The following is a 22,767-nucleotide window of genomic DNA, read 5'->3' as shown; positions in this document are numbered from 1 at the left end:
CACTGTTGTCCCGTTGAACTGCATTGGTTATCACAGCTTTTGGGTCAGAATGCAGAATGAAGTTAAAGCCAGTGAGAGTCAGCTCCTTTGGGTCTGAGAATTTAGTCTCTTGTTAGAGTATGATGTCATAACATTCGCTACTCAAAAGAGTAAGCGCATTCCAAAATTCAACAATACTAATCAGCGTTGGGACTACCATGATCATGATTGGTTCAACGCTGATTGTAATTCTAAACGCTTTGTTGGCATTTCCAAAATAGACGTCAGGTCAAAAAACAAAAACACAAAGGTTTTCAGAAGGATTGGATTTTGCATAACGTTGAAAAATAAATGCAATAAAATAACTATAAAAACACAACATTGAAATAGAAACAAATTTATCATAACGAGTGACATTTGGAGCAACTGTTTTTCTTCAGGCGTAACTTAAATTTTTATATTAATCTTTAAAATGAGTGGTTGCTCAAAACGTTGTTAGATAAAATAAATTTGTTTCTATTTGTGCGTTGTGTTTTTACATCGATTTTATTTTAAAATAAAAATCTACTGTGTCCACATGAATAGTAAACTGTAAGTTATCAGTTACAATTGTTACATTCCTCATAGATGCTGCCTTATTTCATTTTTCTATCTCAACCCTCCTTCAGGCCGTTGAATGTGTTAGTGTTGAGCCAACATTGAAATAACACTGAAAGTCAATAATAAAAAAAGTTGACTTTAGGAACAAGGCGCGCCAATACTGTATGCCACTGTTGAATTTTGGAAGAGCCCAGCGTTTACTTTCCCCAATCTCTGACATTATTGTAACTTATCATAATGCCACTACAATGTTTAAGCCTGGGTTTTCTTGGTCTTCTTCTTTTGCTGGGCACTCGAGGTCCTCTGTTGATTGTACGATTTCAGTTGCCCCTGAGGGCACTCCCCTCTTTCGACAAAGATATATAGTAAATTACCTATTCATTGAGTTAACCTGGACATCTAGAAAATATAATTTATCCTTGTCTTCAATTTCATAATGGAATTTTATGCAAACATGTTATAGAAAAATTAATAAATCCAGAAAAGTGTCTGCATGTTCATTTTTACGAAAACCAGTCATTTTTAGTGAGTGGTATTGTGTTTCACATCTATTCCGACAAAGTAAATGGTATTATATATTATATATATTCTTGTAAAGTAAGTGGTATTGTGTATTATATGTATTTCAGCAGAGTAAGTGGTTTTGTGTATTAGGTCTATTCCGCCAACTTAAGTAGCATTGTATTAGACATCTATTCCGGCAAAGTAAATGTTATTGTATATAATATCTATTGATATCGAACTGCTGTCACTACTGGCAAAATTCTCAGTGAAATATCTTTTATCTTCTGAATACGAACAAAGAAATATCAGAAATCAGTTTAGTTTACAGGAACGTCATTTAAAGAGTTGACATTAGTGACGTTCGGATCCTATATGTTCATGCTTTCAGATCTGGGTTTTCAAAACAAACGAATTATCATCCACTCACTGTTAGAAGTTTTCAAACTAACTACGCGTGTATTTCTTTGTTTTAGTGACGTTGCTTATTTTCACTGAAAATCCCCAGTGACAAGGGGTATTGCCGCTGCCTCAGATGTTTCTTTATACAATATCGTGTCCGGGATCTTTCTGGCAGGGAATTAATTAGTTTGGGAAATTCTACTGTTTGTAAAGCGTAAACGCCAGACGATGACCGCCACTCTCACTACCACCGTGACGTAGTTACCCCTGGTTTCCCCATTCTTCCGTGTAGGAAATGACGTCTTCCTAAAAAGGAATAAAATGAAGACACTATAAATTTGGTATCATCAAAAGATTCTGCAAGTGAAGACATTACTTTTTAAAGACAACTGCAGTATTTTTAAAAGTCTTAATAGTCCATTAAAGGTGAGTTTTAATTAACCAATGTTAAGCCGATATTTTGAATAATAGATAGTTTTGTGTGATACCGAGATTGACATCTGAGTAGATGAATTAAAACTACAATAATATGTTTTTTCTAATGCTAGGTAGAGTTTAACTCAACAGTGGTGACAATAACACGTGATTTGAATGACTATCTAACTTGTGCACCTAGTTCTAATAAGGTGATTTCCATTAGAACGCACTATTTACTCACACAGTATTAAATCATGTATAATTACATTACTCCAAAAGAACAGTATTTATTAGTGAACACAATTTAGTATATGTTTTTAAGGTGACGTAGGAATAAACAACGTTAATTTCTAGTTATTCATCGATATTATTTATAAACAGTATTCCGAAATATATATCAAAGTACTTTTTAGTAGAATGTATTATTTTTATAAACTACTTATGTGTCATACATTACAGCTCGAAATTATAAGCGCTTGTAACATATTAAAATATGAAATAAGTTTTTCCTCATCCACTAATTATAGTTTTATAATATTAATCTAAGTGTAATTTGGAATCTTTGTGTGCACGTATTATTTACGAGCTTCCCAGTGACTCAACGGTAAGTCTGAAGGCTTATAACGCTAAAAATTGGTTTCGAGACCCGTGGTGGGTACAGCACAAACAGTTCACTGAGTAGCTTTGTGCTTAACAATAAACAAACAAAAAAGATTACAGGAGCAATGTAAACCCCCTCCCATCTCATATTACTTTTTTACTGGGAGCAATGTACCCCCCCCCAAATATCATATTACTTTTTTTACTGGGAGCAATGTAACCCCCCCCCCAAATCTCATATTACTTTTTTTTACTGGATTGTACCAATTATTAAACATATAATATATGACATAATTTTCTTATTTTTTTTATTTACGGATACTGTAAACTTTTGCACAAGCACAACAATAACAGTCTTAATGTTATATATATAATATACTATGAAGAGTGACACTTACGGCATGAAACCGGTTACTGATAGTATAATACTTTTTAAAAACACTTTGAATAAAATTAGGTTTCATGCAAGAAAGTTATGTTCCCATTGTATTGATACTTTTCGGTAGAGTGACTTAATATTTTTTTTTTCGATTTAATACGTATAAATATTTGGATTTAACCACAAGTAAAGAGTGTCAATTGTCCTGTGACGTCGCACGCTTGGTATTACGTTGACAGCAGGAAACAGCTAGAAAGTTTTTTCTTTTACATTTTGAACAAGGAGCTTTCGAAATTAAACTACGTCACCGTCATCGTAACCAACTAGTGGGGAAAACCTGTGCAGCCATCATAACCTTAGGCCTTTCTAGGGGAGAGCAAGAAATAATCATTCGTAACATAGAACTTCATATATTATATCTTCGGTTTCTTTGCTGTGTGAAGAATAGGATAATTATTCATGTATATGATAGAATAAAATTCATTAAGTATAGAATAAAATAAAAATATTTTTGAAGGACAAATATTCTATAGCGCTTAGAATTCGCTCTGCCCTCTATAATGTTCTATGAAAGCATAATAATGATATTTGTCACTAGATGACGCTGTACATGAGCAATTCCCGAAAAAAGCAGTTTCATTTGTTTCCCAACACTTAACATATTCGCCCTTTTAGCCGTGGGAATGTTCTAATAGTCCTACTATTCGTTGGTAAAGAGAAGCCCAAGAGTTGGCGATGGGTGTTGTTGACTAATTACCTTCCCTCTAGTGTATCACTTCAAAATTAGGGACGGCAAACATAGTTAGCCCTCGAGTAACTTAGCGCAAAATTCAACAAAATAAACAAACAAAATTCTTACTTATTTTACTTATTTTTAGATAGTATACTTATAGAAACACTTAGTAATAATGACTCCAACGTATAATTTATCTATTGTTCGATTTTATGTTTTCAATTATTCTTTCTTGAATTAGAGATGCACGAACGCAAGATAATACACCTTTCAACTTTTAAAAAGATTAATAATATCAAATAATTAACTCTTGTTACTAGTTCATTTTGTGTGTGCTATAGAAAATTCTATAACTAAACTTTTTGGTATAATTTATGATAATAAAGTTGACCAATATTCCATTAGATTTAAATGTTGGGCCCGGCATGGCATAGTGGTTAAGGCACTCGACTCGCAATCTGAGGGTTGTGGGTTCGAATCCCTGTCACACCAAACATGCTCGCCCTTTCAGCCGTGGGGGCATTATAATGTGACGGTCAATCCCACTATTCGTTGGAAGAAGAGTATCCCAAGAGTTGACGGTGGGTGGTGATGACTAGCTGCCTTCCCTATAGTCTTACACTGCTAAATTAGGGACGGCTAGCGCAGATAACCCTAGTGTAGCTTTGCGCGAAATTAAAAAACAAACAATTTAAATGTTGAAGCGAATATAACTATTCTGGAACTGATGCCAACTTATTCAATCAGATTTCGAGTCATAAATATATAGTTACAAGTACATTTATATGAAGTAACAAATACCAGTGTTTGTTTTTAGAACAATTTCACAGTAGACTATCTGCTGGGCCACCGCAGGGAATCGAACCCCAGATTTTTAGTATCATAAGTCCGTATATTTACCGTTGTCCCGAATACCAGTATAATTACTTATTTTTATAAATCAGTGAAATCATCTCAAAGTCAACATACATTATCCATCTATTTATTTAATATGTTGCAAAGAACTTTTTAAAGTGACGAAACCGACACTAAGAATCCATTTAAAAAGTTTCATTCAATAACAAACGTCTCGTTTTTATGTGTAGTCACGAGACTGCACATATCTTCGCCATTCGAGATCTATCGTGAGATTTTAGCTAATTAAAATACAAATTTTATCTGTCTGAAACTCCACTTTCGTGTCTCAGTGAGTTTTGGAATGTGGGCCGAACATCCCACGCGCTCTTCAAGAGCAGGTGCCAATGTCCGAAGAGTTTTAACCTGCTTCTTCCTCGTGTATAAGTCTAGTTGTTTTGTGCCAGTCGGGTTCTAGTAACGCAGGGAGAAGGTACGGTGAATACAACTTGGCATATGTTTTGTACTCAATGCTAAGCCTTAGATCAGGGTACGACTAAACGAAAATGCGAGAAGCTGCAGAATGTTCAATTGAGAGGATGGCATCGTCCGGATTTTGCTCAGGAAAATCATAAACAAAAAAATAAAAGTAAGCAGCATTTTACAATTTCAGATTAATATTTATAAATGATTAATGAGAACTAATTGAAAATATCTTAGTGTAAATTATTGTTCTCTGTTTTTTTTGAACTGATAAAGTGATCTCCGATTTATTTTGATTGCAAACAATTTTCACTAATATGATATAAAGACGAGAAAGTTTCTTGGTGGGGAAGAGTACTACGCATGCGTCAAGTTAGGGTTAGTTAAATACGTAACATGCATGAAAGTCTAGAGACAGTGAATTAGGAAGCTCGAAGCGCCATGTGATTAGGTGCTTTTGCAGTAATGTGGTTTTTGGCCCTTGACCTGCTTTATTAATATTTCAATGAAATGTTGGAGCTGAAAGAGAATGTGGGCCATTGCGTTTATGCTAACGTTTTTTCAGAGAAATGGCCATTGTGATTTGCTGGGCTCTAGAGGAGGTAGTGAAAGTATATTTGATCTCTCCACTTTCACCGACACTTATTATTCACTGACCGCTGGAAATTGTTGTTATTGTAATAGTTATCCGTCAAATTCGGTGAATATTTCGTTCTTATTCCTATGTTTAAATGATTCTCAGCAATAGGAAATAAATCGACAACTGAAAAAAAAAAACAACAAAAAACTCTACAACATTCTGTATGTTTTATAGTGTGAAACAAAACGACAAGACTAGTACAATGTTGAAAGGATGGTTCGACGCCTTCCGAAGTGACGGAGGTCCCACGTTGTACATGCACTCGAACCGAACACCTGTAATAGAAGATATTCGAAATATCGTAATTTACGTCAGTTTTTCCACCATATTCTTTGCCTTCCTTATTGTATTTCCTGGAATTCGAAAGGAGGTAAGTTATTTTTGTAAATAATTGGTTTCGCTTCCTTCAGATCTTATACATTAAGGTAATAAAATAAACAATCTGTGCCCGGCATGGCCAGGTGGTTAGGGCGCTCGACTCGCAATCTGAGGGTCGCGGGTTCGAATCCCCGTCACACCAAATATGCTCGTCCTTTCAGCCGTGGGGGTGTTATAATGTGACGGTCAATCCCACTAAAAAAAAGAGTAGCCCAAGAGCTGGCGGTGGCTGGTGATGACTAGCTGCCTTCACTCTAGTCTTACACTGCTAAATTAGGGACGGCTAGCGCAGATAGCCCTCATGTAGCTTTGCACGAAATTGAAAAATAAACAATCTTAATAATTAACCCACTCTTTCTGAGAAAAAACTACTTTTTAACTGACACTTATATATGTGCGGGTGTGGGGTGTAGGAGATAAAGAGAAAGTCAATTGTGAGTTTCAAAGAAAGAGGGATTGGTATTGGGATTTTATGTATATACTTTTTTCTATTTCTCAATAATACATGGGCTGTGCAGAATCAACATTTTGCAGCAGTGACAGCAATAGTTACTTTTCGTAAGGAAACGGTACTTGGATTCTGGAATGAGTCTCATACATTGAATGTTTATATGATATACGACCGTTATATTATGAATTTAATAGCTTATCAATAGAATCGTAGTTTGAAATATCAATATTGAGAAATAAGATGTTAGCTGAATGTGTTAAACAATATTTCATGTTCGCGTGATGAGGAAAAACAACTGACAGACAGTGTAAATGGGCTGTGTTTTAATAAGCACGAAATTTTTAAAAAGTTTTATGCAATAGATAATCAAGTTTTATTGTGACTATCAGCTATACTTCTAGAAATTCTAATGATATACATAAAACATTAAAGCTTCATAACCCACCTTGCTATTTGTAACCCATTGCCCTAGTATTGGTGTTGAAGTAACACACGCACATACGTATGCAGTTCACAATCTGTTTAGCACATAACTTATGCTATGGTATCTTTTAAATGATTTTACATGATGATCTCTTTTAATTCATACCCATTCAAAAATTTTAGCTAATCTGTACATCCTATATGATTGTCACGAGACTGCGGTAGAGGCAGGTGGAGATTTATATTAACTAATCAGTTGTAGATGCCTGATTGTCACGAGACTGCAGTAGAAGTGGGTTGGGGTTTACTATAGGTTTATGTCACACTTGAACACACTCGGGGATATTTTACCTTGTGAGGTAGTATGTATGAAACCATGAAGTGGTTGACAGTTACATATACAGACAGTTATTGTTTTACTGTTTCGCTTTATCCTCTAGCCACATTGAATGTGGATCATATAATTCCATTTTAGTGACTGTCCTTAAAAAGGCATACATAAGATTTCACTAAACAATATTTTATTAAAGTACACAACAGAACGACCATTTATTATATAACAGATAGGTGTTTAGAATGATTTTTAATGTTTTCTTTGGAATGAAAAAGATATATTTTTTTCTGTAAAAAAATACTGCTAAGTGTGTTCATACTTGTTTTTGTATCGTATGCGCAAAAGGGTGTTTGGTTAACAGCATACATTGATCCTCCCTCTCCCTCAAGCCATCATGTCTTTGTACTATGATTAGTCAACTCTGCCCACTAAGACCATTACACCTTTATTAGGTCTAGTATCAGAACTCAAGCTGACCAATGTGCGTGAACTTATGACAAGTTCTCCGGGTTTATCACATCTCGATGACAGAATGGTAATTGAGCCCTTTACATGTCAGATCAATGACACTAAATGTTTTCGAGTATCAACTGACCTTGGTATTACCACGTTCCTCCGCGTTTGGGAACACCCTCTTCTTGGGGAATGACGCGAAGGACGAATGACGTCAATATTGTATGAAAATCTTGTTAGGATTTATACTATAACAGGAGATATAATTACTACTGATGTAGGAACATAATTTGCCTTTTCTGAAAATTTCTTAGACTACACAATCCAAATAATGCCAAAATATATTTGATCTATCATGTATATCTTTGTAAAGTAATCATTCCTTTTGAAGCCTACCAATAAATGTTACAAACATTTAACTTGTGTTTGAAATAGTCTGTATGGTTCTGCTGTTACTTTCTATATTCTGTTGTATTGACTGTCTATTTTATTATCCAAAGACTGAAACTTTCCACTTTGAAATACTAAATCATCTAATTTTTTTAAAAATGGAAATAATTTTAAGAGACGTCTGTATCCTCTTCAGAAGACGTAAACTAAACAAAGTACTTTAAAGAAGGTCTAATAGCAGTCTTATACATAATCATAATGACATCTTTAAAGTCAGAACTATGCAAATTACGTCAAGCATTCGTGAATGTTTTGTTATTCCTAAAACAAAGTATTTTTCTTTTAATAAGAAAGTTTAGAAATATGGGAACCTCATCGATTCGCTAAGATAGTATATTTAATGTTTTTTATAGTAAGCCAATGATTTTGTTAAGTCATATATTTTAGGATTTTCTTTTGCTTCCGATAATGTAGGAAGAAGGATAAAAATAAACGATGCAGTTAAAGTTAGTATCAGGAACGAGTAAGAATTAAGATAGCAAAATATTGCCTCTAAAAAGGAAAGATATACGATAGTGATTACGATGTTTAATGACGATATAGTGGCATCTTAATAAGGATCTCCGTTGTACTTCATAAGAAAGAGGAATAGAATAATTGGACTACTTGTGTCCACCATGTTATACCAAACCAAGTATACGCCAATGTATTGTTACAGCATACGAATGATGAAGAGAGGCATTTGATTTTCACCTTACCATAATTAACGCTGTATGGATACAGAAAACCTTCCATGCTATTAACAACGCTAGGAAGGAAGGGGAGAATGAATTCAAAAGTAAGCATGTCACGTACGACATATTTTTCAGCGTAATTATACGTTACTAAGGGATAAATGCATATTCATTCTTCCATCTGGGCGAAAAGGGGCTACTGTGCCTAACCGCCCCAGATTTGTGGCTAAATAGCTGGTTTGTTTGTTTGTTTTTGCAAGCGTCTACACAACCAAATATGGTTTTGTATTTTGGGAGGAAATAATTAACCAACCTTCATCTCAATAAATAAACCTGCTAGATGTTCAGCTAGCATGCAGTAAATTTCTGGTTGAATATAATTTATAGTTAAAATTGGAAATTAGAATGAGTAACAAATGACATTAGAACATTTTTAATTGTTATGACATCTTAACGTTGTATGTTTAAGTGTATATACACATTTGTGCGTGTGTGCGGTTACTGACAAAAATCCGTTTTAGATGTTTCACTTTCACACGGGGAAAGGCATTTTTTAGGCTAAATTGTATGACTTATGATTGCTAAGTCGGTAGTAGTAAATTTTTACAGGACACGCATTGGAAGATTTAAAAAAACATTATTAGTCCTAGAATTAGCAAAAGGATCTAACCATCATGGATCAAATCGGCTTTTTAAAAACGTTTTCTACACTGTTTATGAAACAAATTATTTTAAGTCCATGACTTTGTTGGCTACAGAAACCCTAATAACACGGGTCACGTACAAAAGTTAAACAAAAATACACTAAATATTGCAATTAATTCTACTAATTACACCTGGGATCCCTTGTATATTTAACATAAAAATGAGTGATTTTACGATTTTTTGTTTTGTTTTCTTCAATTAATTTGTTTTTCACACCGAGAATTGTAGCAGACAAAAACATAAAACTCCTCATTATGATATACTATGGGGATCTCACTGGTACAGTAAACAGTATTAAAATCACTCGGTAGTTCAAGGGTTAAGTTACTATTTTAGTAAATAATGAATTCATTATATTTCCAGAATACTCAACTATGGAATCCGATACATGTACGCTAAGAGATATATGTATTCGTGATATACAGATATAAATATATACTAGACTATCTAGTATACTCACCAACATGCTATAGGTCATTTAAGAACCATAGAAATCCTCATAAAATGGTAGGGAAAGTTTACGCCAATGTATATGATGTACATGTGGGATAGGAGGAATAAAGTGATGCCATCCACAATAATAAAATCCATCTTTACTACAGTATAGGATTTATTAAAATGTATGATATTCAAATTAGTTGTTTCGTACTAATATTTTGATTTTCACCTAAAATCTTCAACAGGAAGTTAAAAGTAGAAATGTTGGATGAAGTTTTGCAATGCGTGAAATATCTGAACTCCCGTGAAATATAAGGTAAAACTATCATTCTATTTATTTATTTGTTCTTGTTTGTTTGATTTTTCAGAAATTTTCCACGTTTGTGAGTGTCACGATTAGTCTCTTTATAGGAGCAGTCATTCTTGGTAAGTTTACCAAATTCTTCTTTCAAATGTCTCAATGATTCGATACTAAAAGCTTCAGTTATTTATAGAAGAAGCAATGTAACCGTAGAGAAAAAAAATAGAAACGAATTAGATAAAAACGAGTAATTTACAGTCTTTAATTGGAACTTGTTTTGTATGAATCATAATGTACTTCAGACGATCATAATATCTGAAAACGGTGTCTGTCATGTGTGAATACTTCCGTGTACGTTCCTCCTGTCTCTACCAGGAATAGATGCAACTTATCTCTTACGTGTAGTCAAATAACAAATACAAAATGTGGAATAAATAATGAAAAAAAAAATCACCTCGACACAAATTTAAATATCATTGGGAATAAAATATGTACGTACTGCCTTTGAAACTTTTTATAAGATTTTGTATCACAATCTTGTTTTCTTAATTCCCTTTCCCAGAGTTTAGTTCTGTCTGAAGGTTATAATCGTGTAGCAACTAATTTATTTCCTTTCTAACACATAAAGAAATTTTGTAAGTATACACAAAAACACTGCCTTACTATTAAATATATAGCATATTCGTACAACACATGTTTATTTATTGTCTAAACCTTTAATTACAGTTTTTATATTTCCAAACAACTTAATCCATGGAGGAAAAAAAGCACAAGCTACAAAAATAACATGTTCTTTGCATTAAGGAAATCATATTCGAATTTCATTTTAGGGCAAGTAAACACTAATTAATGATGATTTATCCAAGATTTCTATCTAGTTTTATTAATGTGCATATAACATTACAAATTTCGGTGAATGTTAAGTATACACTTTTTACTTTTGTTGATAAAAGCAAGTTTTAATTGAAAACTATTTGGTTATAAGTTAGAAACAAAGGGAAATGTAATATCTGTCTGGCTTACTAATAGAAATACGATCTTTTGGTAATGGTATTTCATTGAACGGCACCTTATGCGACAGTGGGCTTAATGACTAGATCAGAGACCAACTGGAATTCAGTATAACTGTTCCTAATTTTGAACTACTGACAGAGGCGTAACAGTTATTTGGTAAAACTCTGACTCCAATGCCCCCCAGTGGCACAGCGGTATGTCTGCGGACTTACAACGCTAGAAACCGGGTTTCGATACCCGTGGTGGGCAGAGCACAGATAGCCCTTGTGTAGCTTTGTGCATAATTAAAAAAAAAAAACTGACTCCAATTTTTTCAGCAACCTTTCTCATGAAAATTGTCGTTAAAATAGAGGTGTGACGGAAGCTTTTAGATTGTAAGCCTTAGTAGTAAACTTTAAACCTTTTTTTAGGGTCGGAAGGTTCATTTTTGTGCAATTTCATTGCTGTCCTCAATGTTCTGTTGTATGAATGTTTCCATTTCCGCAAAGATTATTGAAATGGTGCGTATATTTGGTTGTAAATTATTTAATAATATTTCCTTATAAATATTTTTCGTCGAAAAGTCTTTACACTAGCAAGACTACCAGTAGTATCATTGCACTGTCGAATGGCCAGGATTTCAACATAACCGAGTACATACGGGTGCTAAAGATGGCGTCTGTAGCACCACGGTTCTCATATACAGCGTCGTGACATGATATTAGTATATAAAATTCAATAAAACAAAGTGCGATTAACTTTTCTGTACATTGAGTTGAAACATGAGTTTCGTTTTTCATGAATTACTTACATCAAGGACTTATGAATGAACGTATTGAATTGTCTGCTTGTTTGATGCGTCAGAAACACTGACGAAATTAGCTATAAAACTAATTCGGTGTGATAAAATGTAGAGGAATATTATCTGTCATGAAATCTGAAAACTGGTAGAAGTTTAGTTTAGTTATTTACATATTTTTGTTATAAGTTCGCAGCACTTATAATTTTACTTGTTGAATGTAATTTATACATACGATCAAACGGGGCGTTTCGAAACCTAGCCAGACCTCACTTTAAATGAATTATCGTCACTTGTGAGCAGCACTGTCGTTGTTCGAGGAACTAAATACCATATCACGATCCAAAAGAATGCCTGTTCTCCTATTACACCAGGTTGTTTCAGATCCTATCACACTGCTCTTTCTAGACGCCAATTGTCGCCATGATAAACCGTGGAGATGGAACTGATAGTTATAGGTTTGAAAATCGTGATGATTTTTTCGCAGTTGATAGGTGGGGTAAAATTTCTATTGTAGTTCTCTCCTTTATTCTTTTGTGTTTTGAATGTTATTTTTTAATTAAGAAGCATACACACAACTAAATACCATTTTCATTATAGATACTAGGTTTCGATTAGCGTGAAAGTTTGACCTTCCAATTTGAGGTCTCAGTCGTAAACAAGTTGTACTGTAATTATTTCTCATTCACTTATATTTATTCTGTCCCTCTCTCTTCCTTTTATTCCAGCTAAATTCCAAGAAGCAAAGCTGCAATTTACACCGTGTGGTTTTATATCTCCAATCTTGGCCTATAAAAAATAATAGCAGTTTAAACCATTATCCCAAAAGTCACGCTCCGCTTAGTTTCAACCAATAATGCGCGTTTCATAACAGCTTGTGCAACGCTAAAGCTTGGATTTCGATAGCGCATTGTGTAGCTCTGTGCTTAATAATAACTAAATAACAAACATAACAGATTTGGGTTCCGACATGTAAGTTAATATCTGAAACCTAAACTCGTGTTTCCAAACGTTATTTGCAATATTATTTTCTTGGAATAATGTTTCTCATTGTCAGTGGACTTGTTTTATTGAATGTATATTGCATATTGTTAAAATATGTTTGAATAATTGAAATGTTCAATGTAATCTTGAATAAATTTGTTGGAGTAATTTTTATGTGTCAAAAACAGTGTCGCATCAAACAATTATATGAACAATCAAATGTTATTCTTAATTATTTGTTTGTTTTAACGTAAATCGAGACAATGGGTTATCTGTGCTGTGTCTACGGTGAGGACTGAACCCCAAAATTAGGCGTTATAAGCCCTAAAGCTTACCTTTGAGTCGTTATAGACAGTTACCTTCAACACTGGAAAACGTATAGCTTAGATCCATGCACTTATTATCTGCTTCTGTAAGGCTTAAATCTTAGTTTTAAAAATAATTCCATGTAACACGTAACAATATAGACAATTAAAATTAAACTTGTGGCATTATACTGAGTACAAAGATTGCTTTCTGTTATCAGTTCGGACTTACAAATTAATATATATATATATAATTTTAATTTGTACATTTTTTATAGTAAGTGTATAAAACTAAAATTATAGTCAATAAATGTAAATGGTACGATAACCATGCATAATTAAAGAAAAATTTAGGACATAATGATTTATTGCGCTGAGTCATTTAGGCTTGGCATCAAGGATTCTTGTCAAAACGCGTGAAGATTCTCAGCGCCCTCTGCGAAACTAAATAAATATGTTCATTATTCTAGACATTACACGGGACAACAAAATTTCCCATACAAGTCAAACCGGCATGTGATTAAACTTCTTGACCTCGTCTATACCATGTACTCATTCTGCATATTGCACACTTAAGACCACTGCGTTTCGAGGCTTACTCCCAAATATTATGTAATTATTCAATCTAAAAACATAAATATTTGTGTAACCATCCTTTTATAAATTAAATGTATTTAAGTCACACTATAGTGAAGTAAAATAGACTAATATTAATAAAATATTTATTTGTTTTTTGTTTTTTTATTTATTACGGAAGGTTGATGAAATTCTGTAAAAGTCCACAGATTCTGCATATACTTGTTGCTGTAGTTACATTTAATAGGACAGGTAAGGAATCTGGATATGACAGCAACTTGTGTAATGTAATGTAGTGCTTATATTCTTTTAGCATGTGAAACTCAAAATTAAGAAAAAAGTTATGACAGAAACATGTTTGCTTAATGCAACATCTGAAAAATTATAACGCTTCCCATTTTCAGACCATAATGTAGGGCAAGTGTATACTGTGAACATTTAAGTACTTTTTTATTTTGTCGTTTCTCTTCCACCTGCTAAGTTAAGTATGGAAGTTCACAGTGGATTATTTTAATCAATAAACATCACTAGGTTTTCTACTTGTAATGAGGAGACTATCGTAACCACTAACTTTTGTTTTCGTGTTATTGAATAATGATTTTGTAAGTTCGAAAATAACATAACCAGCATGACTCGAATGCTTTTTTATGTAGTAACAATATGAACCTATTAAAATATTGCACATCGCCTCTAAATTGTAATGTTATTTAAACTGTTTTAGTTTACTTAATGCTCTCCAGTTCCTATTAATATGTATCCAGTAAAACCAAAATAATGCCTCATCTTTGCTTCCCGGTGGCTCAGCGGAAATTCTAAAAATCGGGTTATGTTAATAACAATCTCACCTTTAGTTTTTGAAGCAGACTTTTTTTATGTAATGCCCTAAATTGAGACATAAAAATGATTATATTCATTAATTACCGTCTCAAATAATGAGTAATATTTTAAGTAACTTTCTAGCTTTATCATTCATCACTTTTTTATTGTTGTTGGCAATAAATTTAGTTCAATGTATATTTAGATTTTTTAAACTTTTGTTCAGATGAAAGTTTAATATTTCAGACTATCAGATACACAGATTATGTTGAAATTTGAATCTTCTTAGTAGATAGACTATATTTGTTAGAAGCAGATAAACTATAAAACGTTAGTGCTGTTTCTTTAGTGACCGGCATAGAGGGTATATCAAGTCATTTAATACTCTGCTGGCTTGGGAATATTCGTTCATCAACACTTTGCAGTCTTTTAAATACGGTTTCATTTTCAACCAGTAAATTTAAAATACGTTGTAAAAAAATGTAGACTGTTAAAGTGGTATGCCTGTTGGATTTCTACATCTTTTTTTTCCACTCAAATACGTTATATGAACCGAAAAACAAATAACCTGATAACAATGTATCTATTGTTCAACAATTGTTTAAGTTGTTTTTATTTTGTTTTTCAAAATTTATAAACCTACCCTAGAGTAACGTATTTCACATTTTGATATTTTGGTTCAGAATTTGATCACAGAATGTGAAACCTATTTAGCTGTACAGAAGGGCAAGATAAGTAAATTTATTATTTTTGTTCAATGTAGTGACCAACTATGGAACAGAATGGCATGTGGCACAAACTAAGATTTACGGTCCCCATCATGCGTTTTCACGGCAGAAAATTGAAGCTAATCTTGGAGTACGTATTGGATTGAATGGAGTTAATATAACACTTAAGGGTAAGTTGGAGTTATCGAAGTATAGTTGAAATATGGGAATATTATCCGTGTGTTTTAGGCAATGATTACAACTGTTAAAACTGGGCTGTATATAGTACTAAACGCTCATGAAGTTAATTTAAGTCATCAATTTTCAATGGTTTAAGATGACTGTAAGGGAAAAATCTTGTGAAATAAAATAAGAAATTTATTCTAAGGAATTGAATATTTTAATTTCTTAAAGCTTGAAATAAAATTGAAAAAAACTTAACTGCAAACAAAACTATGTATTTTACTTTGACATCCTGATAAATATTTATTCTTCTACTTAAATTGTACCATTTGAAAATTTTATTTTGGTTTGAATTGCTGACCTCTTACCAAGTTTCACACTTTTAAACTGTATTCACGTTAGACGCTCTCAGTCACCTTATTGGGTCGTCGATTGCAGTGTCCATTCTCTAACGTGCACTTATTACGAGACCGAATTGCCAAGTGCATAAATTACGAACACAACAGGAACTCCTGCTTACTGCTAAGTCAAGATTTTAAGAGATAAACATTAAGAACATTAAATAAAGAATAGTAGCATATTTTTACTTTTATCTTGGTGTACAAACTGAGAAAAATAAGCAAAAGTAAGAAAAGATATACTGAACTATTCACAATCTAAATACCCCCCCCCTCCCAGTGGCACAGCGGTATGTCTGCGGACTTACAACGCTAGAACTCGGGTTTCGATACCCGTGGTGGGCAGAGCACAACTAGCCCATTGTGTAGCTTTGTGCTTAACTTCAAACAAACAAATAAACACAATCAAAAACGACTCATGTAATTCAGCAGTAGTAAGCTTGAGATTGGTTATACGGCTTCTGCAAGCTGTATTAGTCATTTTTAAAAAATATTAACAGGAGTTCCTGTTGTGTTGGTTGCTCCAACTCATGTAATTCAGCAGAAGTCAGCTTGAGATTGATTTTACGACTTCTGCCAGTTGTATTAGTCCTAAAAAAGTTTTGATATTAACATTCCTGTGTTTATCTCCTCAGCCTTATTAAATTTATTATTACTAGGTTGATCAAAGTTAACCCTCTGAGCAACAAAGCCATTCAGTATTGTTGAAAGACCACATGATATCAGATTCAACCATTAATTTTAAGATAATTGACAATTCTGTCTTAAGTTAAAAGTAAGCTAATATTTGATAAGTCCAACATGGTCAAACTTCGTTACTAGCGTTTCTTTTCGTTTATTCGAGTTTTATTAATTAATGTTTATTTGGGTGTGACGACTTAATTGTTATTGTTGAACCAGTGTACTTGCCCCTTTTTGGCTCCTTATCTCAGGCTTAAAAAAAATGTCTTTTATTAATTGTTTATTACAGTAAATTATTGGTGGCCAAAAAAAAAAAAGGTACAAAACATCTTGCTTGATAAATAACATATTGGTTTGAAAAAAAAACGTTTTAACCATTATTTATTAATTAGTTTGATATACTTTTTGTGTATTACAAAGTAAGTAAATCGTTACATATATATATATTATCAGTTTCTAAAGAAGAGAGAGTGTTTAAATATTATTTATACTGTATTCCGAACAGCCATGCCAAAAAATATATTGTTGGAGGACATAAACTACAACGAAAGATTTAGTTGGATTGGAGGTAAGCTTTATTATTGCTTTACAGTGTTTAAATATTATTGTGTTATAAACAAGTAGAAAAAGCTTTTTTTATCATTCTAAGAAGAATGTTACTACAGTATTATTTCATAAACTGTTCAGTGCTAAAAAAGAAATACAGCTTAATGATATATTTTTACTACATCCTGCTATTTGTAATATTTTAGTAAGAATTATATTTGTTTTCTAAGTTGTTTCCGGGAAAAATATTCAAACATTTTGATGTTCAATATCAAAATTTCTATAAAAGCTACAGCAATTTGATCGCAAGTTTAGTAAGCCTGTCATTTTACGAAACACTGTTTAACTTCGAATGTTTTAGAGTTGATTTTGTGTAGAATAATACCGTGGCTGTCATAAATGTCGTTTCCATGAGTAATTTTTGCCTGTCATCTCTTTTGTTTTTGTTCTTCTCTCTTTTTTTTTTTACACGGTGGTAGAACAAAGGACACAACCTTTATTGCTAGAGATAAGGTGCTTGTTTGTACAGATGCATTCTGGTGAAACTGACCTGTATGAGCAGTGAGTCGAAGCGGTTTCTCCTATCCCATGAGCAAAAATAATGCACGCTATGCCTTCTGCCTAGAACATGAAGCGATCTTTACAAAAGTGGACTTCTTCTTGTGCCAACGAGTACTTTGTTTTAGTATTTTCTTTCTCTTCTGTTTCTTCTTAATTGGCTCATATACATCCGTGTCAGAAATACCCTGGTTTAAATTCAAACAAAAGTGGGCATGTATGCAAAAACCTCGGTTTTGTTGGTTGTAATTAGTCGTTAAGAAATAATAGGACAATCGGTTCTGTATTATCGCCGTATATGCGTTAAATCTAGGAAGTGTTTGTACAAGTACTTATCACTATAGGAGTGCCAGTCCGTACACAACAGTACTGGCCAACAAAACGAGAGGGCGAGAAATTATCGTTAAGCTTGTGCTATTTAACATTTAAATTTTTGTGGTTTAACGAAAGTGAAATGAAATATCTCTTTATTCTCCCAACATGGTTGGATAATTGGACTTCCCTCTCAGGGCCGCAGCCAGGAGTTTTGGAGCTCGAGACAAGTCCTCTGAAAAAGGGCCCCCCTCTCAATCCAGCTAAGTGCAAGCGTAACACATACGTGATGATAGTTTATTTATTTGATGTTAAGCACAAAGCTACACAATGAGCTATCTGTGTTGTGCCAACCACGGGTATCAAAACCCGGTTTTTTAGCGTTATAAGCTCTCAAATTTATCGTTGATCCACCGAGGAAGCACGTGATAATGGTACGTGAGGTTTGTCGCGCGCACAAGAGCAAACCTGTTTGGAGCAAATCATCTTTCAGGCATGAAAAAAAAATCGAAATTTAAGGCACGATTTAAATACATACAGAATCACAGTGTACAGACAGAAAATATTCCCGGGACTTATAAGCAGAAGTATTTTGTCAATATAATAAAGAAAATTAAAGTATTTTTTCCCTCCTCCAGACCTCGGGCTTAGGACAACTGTCTGTGTTGTTCCCTTAATCCCCTGTACACACATTAAATGATTTTAGTACGAAATAAAGAATGCAACTACTTTTAACAACATAAAGATGCGTAGTGTTTATAAAAGCTTTTGTGTTTCTGGGAAAAATTTAACTAGTTATTTAATGATTTTAAACCTATAAAGAAAAAGTACATGTTTTTATATTTACTTGCAGCAGTCACACGCATGCATAAACATGAGTCACGATAACAATTCAGGTTTTATAACAGTTACATATATATGTATTCATACACAATTACTTCGAACTGTTCCATGCCTTTTGAAATAAGCTAAACTGGCAAAAACTAACTAAACTTTTTAAACGTGCACGTTTAAAAATGATGCTTATGTTATCAGTTCCTAATTAAGAAAAGTAGTTATTAAAAATCTCCGTGTTCCGTCCATATGTTCTAGTTGTTTTTATTTGTTTGTCTTCGCCATTAGTAAATAGTACCTGAACGTCGCCGAACAATCGGTTATGGCTATTTATCTTTGCTATTAGATGTCTTTCGTGCGTAGCCATAACTGATGGTCTAAGTTTTAATAATGTGTGAATCACCATATGATTCATGTTTTGAAGGTATATATGAGTAACTAAATTACAAGTGAGTATGGGCCTACGAGGTAATTAATTTTGTTTGGATTTTCTAGCCTTAATTCCAGAGAAATGTGTAAAATTAATTTGAAATCTGTGCAATAGTTTCGTAATTGAATATATGTATATATATTTATTTTAGCTACAGAATTAAAAGAGGAATACAGAGAAGCGCTTGTGAAGGGGTTGCCCTATCCTATACTCACTACTGCTGAATATTTGAGTCAGGATTTAGAAGGATTTAGCTGGGGACGGCATTACCGCCTAGCAGGATATTACTCCTATATTCTTTTATGGTAAGAGTACGTTTTCATAAATCATATTAACTAGAATCTTCGTATCCAGTAATAGCCATCTCTGCCTAAGTTTATGATATACACTATCTAAATCTTTGAATAATGTAATGATGGCGAGTGTTTTGTTTCTGATATACTTTTAGTAAGCTGTAACCCCCTAGTAGGAATCATTTCAGGTTCGCTAGAAACATTTTCAAAACTTTACAAGAGTACATTCAATTAGGCTCATCTTCCTGTTCAACAATAACTAATGCGCCTATATTTTAGTTCTAAGTCCCGCTCTTATTATGATTTCTATAAGTCTCGTTTGTGTTTCACTAACTGCCTTTTTCGTTGTTGTTATAATAATTGGTTGGAATGTCATTAACCTTACAAGAACGTGTGGAGGTAATCCTGTCGTGACACTATGTTATTATATTAGTAGCGTACCGTTCGAGCAGCTATAAGGGCAGGACCTAAGAACAATATCGTAGAGGTGTGAGTTTTGTGCATCATTCTGTTGAAGGAAACAACACTGCTACATACAAATATGATCTGGACTAAATAACTTTAATTTGTAAACCTGCTATAACAGAATGTAGAGGATCTGAACATTTGATAAAAAGTTACTTATGGATATGTTTATAGGTGTTATTTATCACAATTTTTGTTACATACGTTGATTATAAGCACAGAATTTTACTGCTGCAGACATCACTTTGTCCTTTTAGTTGTCTTTAATTATAATATTTTTTTTACTGGATAACCTTTGATTTCCAAATGGGTTATTTTTCTCTGAGAAATGGAATCAAAAGTTACGACTTATTGATAATGTTTTGTAAAAAGATAACCATAGTTACATAATCTATTCTATTGAAGCTGTAAATCGTAAATCTTTGTATGCATCATAAAAAACAGCAATGGAGGACAAATGGGGAAATAATAAGTTGGAAATGGAAATTTTATTTTCTTGTGAAATATGTTTATTTATAGAAATCCATTTTTTGGTGCAATACTGAAACAATTAATGGTTGATGATTTTGATTTTAATACAACCAGTATCTAGATAAATAAGTTTAATATCTGAACACAGTGTTCATTATTTTTTGTTTTAAAGTCATCGATGTAACCAAAATCTTTCGTTAGCTTTATTTGACTGTTTCAAACAACAAATATAATTTTACAACATAAGGTAAAACGTTAGCTTCCATTGGAACGCCAAGATTTTGCGCATAGGATTCATCCTAAAATGCAGTTATAAACAAAACTATGCACATTTCACTCTTAGAGTTAAAAAATCAAAAGTCTGTATACTTCCAGCTATTGCATCATTATTTTACGTTTTCAGACACTGAAAAACGTGTTTCTGTGTCTTAAGCATCCACTGTATCTTAAGGTTACATAATAGAATACACTGCTAGTTATGCAACAGTTTTAAGACGTCATGCAACAAAACTTAGAACGATAAGTTTAATAATTATTTCATAGAAAAAATAAACTAGATTTCATTAGGGTGTTGTTTTATTAAACTAAGCAGCATTCAAATACATTTATCACAATTTTACAACTTTCGGGATATTACTAATTCAATACTTTGTCTCTGAACTGACTAAATTAGTTACAGACATCATACTTACTGAACATATTTTACATAAGAATACAAATTAGAAACAATTCTCTCCTTCCTTCTGTCTATCCATTTATATGTTCATATGTTTCTTTACTGAGCAAATTATTAATTAAGATGGACAGGCTTATTTCGAATGGATAATGTCTCTTAAATGATTTAAAATTTTATTTTGAATTGAACTTTGACGAAAAGTATGAAAATATACATCTCTGCATTACTCTCTTACAAGCCTGTGTAATAGTAACATTTTCTGCTTCATTATTAGCTCTCAATGTGCTAGAAATGTATTGGAGTATGACCATAAAAATGTACGGTGCTGAGGTGTTTATTTGTTTCGTTTTTTTTTATATTTCACCCATCCTAATTGTTATTGTTTACCTGTAGTTACAGTAATTGTATTGTACATGTTTGTACCTACGCTAAAGATTACTCTTGTGATAGCAGTCAGAGTGTGGTTACATACAGAAGGACTAAAGCACTTGCGAGAGAAAAAATATCCGTGAGAAAATTTCTTTGACAAGCAATCTGTTAACATGTTATCACACACAAGGTATGCTAGTAAAAGTCAAATAGAAAGGTGTTAAGATAAACAATAAGAAAATAACAAAGCTCTAAGAAAGGCGTGATGTTCTACTAAAGTGGGCGTTTAATTAAAGTTGCAAGAAAAGATATCTGTGCGTATGTGTGTAAACAATAACAGCTTGATAACTAAGTGTTATGAATTTCATAGGTGGATTAACTGGGGTATATGCATCTAAGTATATAACTAAAATAACTTGATAAAGTTTGTCGGCCCCGTGTTTGTGGTGTTTTCATAAAGAGTAAATTGTTATTACATTAAAGCACGATATACAGAGCGGAACGGTTTTATAACTCGACTTAAAGATTGATGTCCAGGTATAGGTTTAAACTGTTAAATGGGCGTGCAGTTTGTTCTGCCTTCAAAAATGGGGGAGTAAAAAGGGTTAGCACTTTCTGAAAAACCAAAAGTTACTATGGAAATAACACTCCTTAGGCAACATCGCTAATCAACGGAACCGTGATTCTAGCCCACAAAGGTAGTGAAACCATGGCAACATTAAATATAAAGGACAGTTGTAGCCTGTTTTGTTGATTTGCCATCAGATGTCAGTTTCTTTTTGTATTCTTCACTTTAATTTTTCTACTAATATTTATACCATTTATGAATATAAATTATGCTTTTTCCAAGTTAATACGAAACTGGATGTTAAATGCAATGTTTTTGTTTGGTACAAGTGAATCCGATTATTTTGTAAGACGTTAGGTTCAGTAATTTGTATACATATGGGCATCAAATTTACACATAAGTCCAAATTCTCCATCTCTCTCTTTCTCAATATAACTATCTGCCTATTCCTTTATTTATCTATATACTGAATAAGTTATGATAAGAGAGATAAGCAAGTACGGGGCGTATTTTATGTAGCTAATGTTTCCCTTTTACCAAGGAAGTTCTTATAAATATCATTAAAATGATCACCGCAGACCCTGTTTTTACTAAAAAAAAAAAAGGAAGGGGGATTCGAAAAAACTTG

The 22,767-nt window shown here is 33.0% G+C and overlaps 1 protein-coding gene across 1 annotated transcript in view; it reads left to right on the top strand.

Annotated features, from left to right (window-relative positions):
• The first annotated feature begins 1,884 nt into the window (after positions 1–1,884).
• The window catches only part of LOC106478455 (dual oxidase maturation factor 1-like), a 35,721-nt gene continuing 14,838 nt past the window's right edge, over positions 1,885–22,767 (top strand). Inside the window, exons 1-6 of the mRNA XM_022382061.1 lie at positions 1,885–1,908; positions 5,743–5,938; positions 10,243–10,300; positions 15,412–15,546; positions 17,123–17,185; positions 19,449–19,602. Of these exons, the coding sequence (XP_022237769.1) occupies positions 5,771–5,938; positions 10,243–10,300; positions 15,412–15,546; positions 17,123–17,185; positions 19,449–19,602 (578 nt within the window). The 5' untranslated portion in view covers positions 1,885–1,908; positions 5,743–5,770. The remainder of the gene's footprint in view (positions 1,909–5,742; positions 5,939–10,242; positions 10,301–15,411; positions 15,547–17,122; positions 17,186–19,448; positions 19,603–22,767) is intronic.

Source organism: Limulus polyphemus, unplaced genomic scaffold, assembly GCF_000517525.1.
Source record: "Limulus polyphemus unplaced genomic scaffold, Limulus_polyphemus-2.1.2 Scaffold213, whole genome shotgun sequence".
Taxonomy (NCBI): domain Eukaryota; kingdom Metazoa; phylum Arthropoda; class Merostomata; order Xiphosura; family Limulidae; genus Limulus; species Limulus polyphemus.
This window is presented reverse-complemented; position numbering and strand designations above follow the sequence as displayed.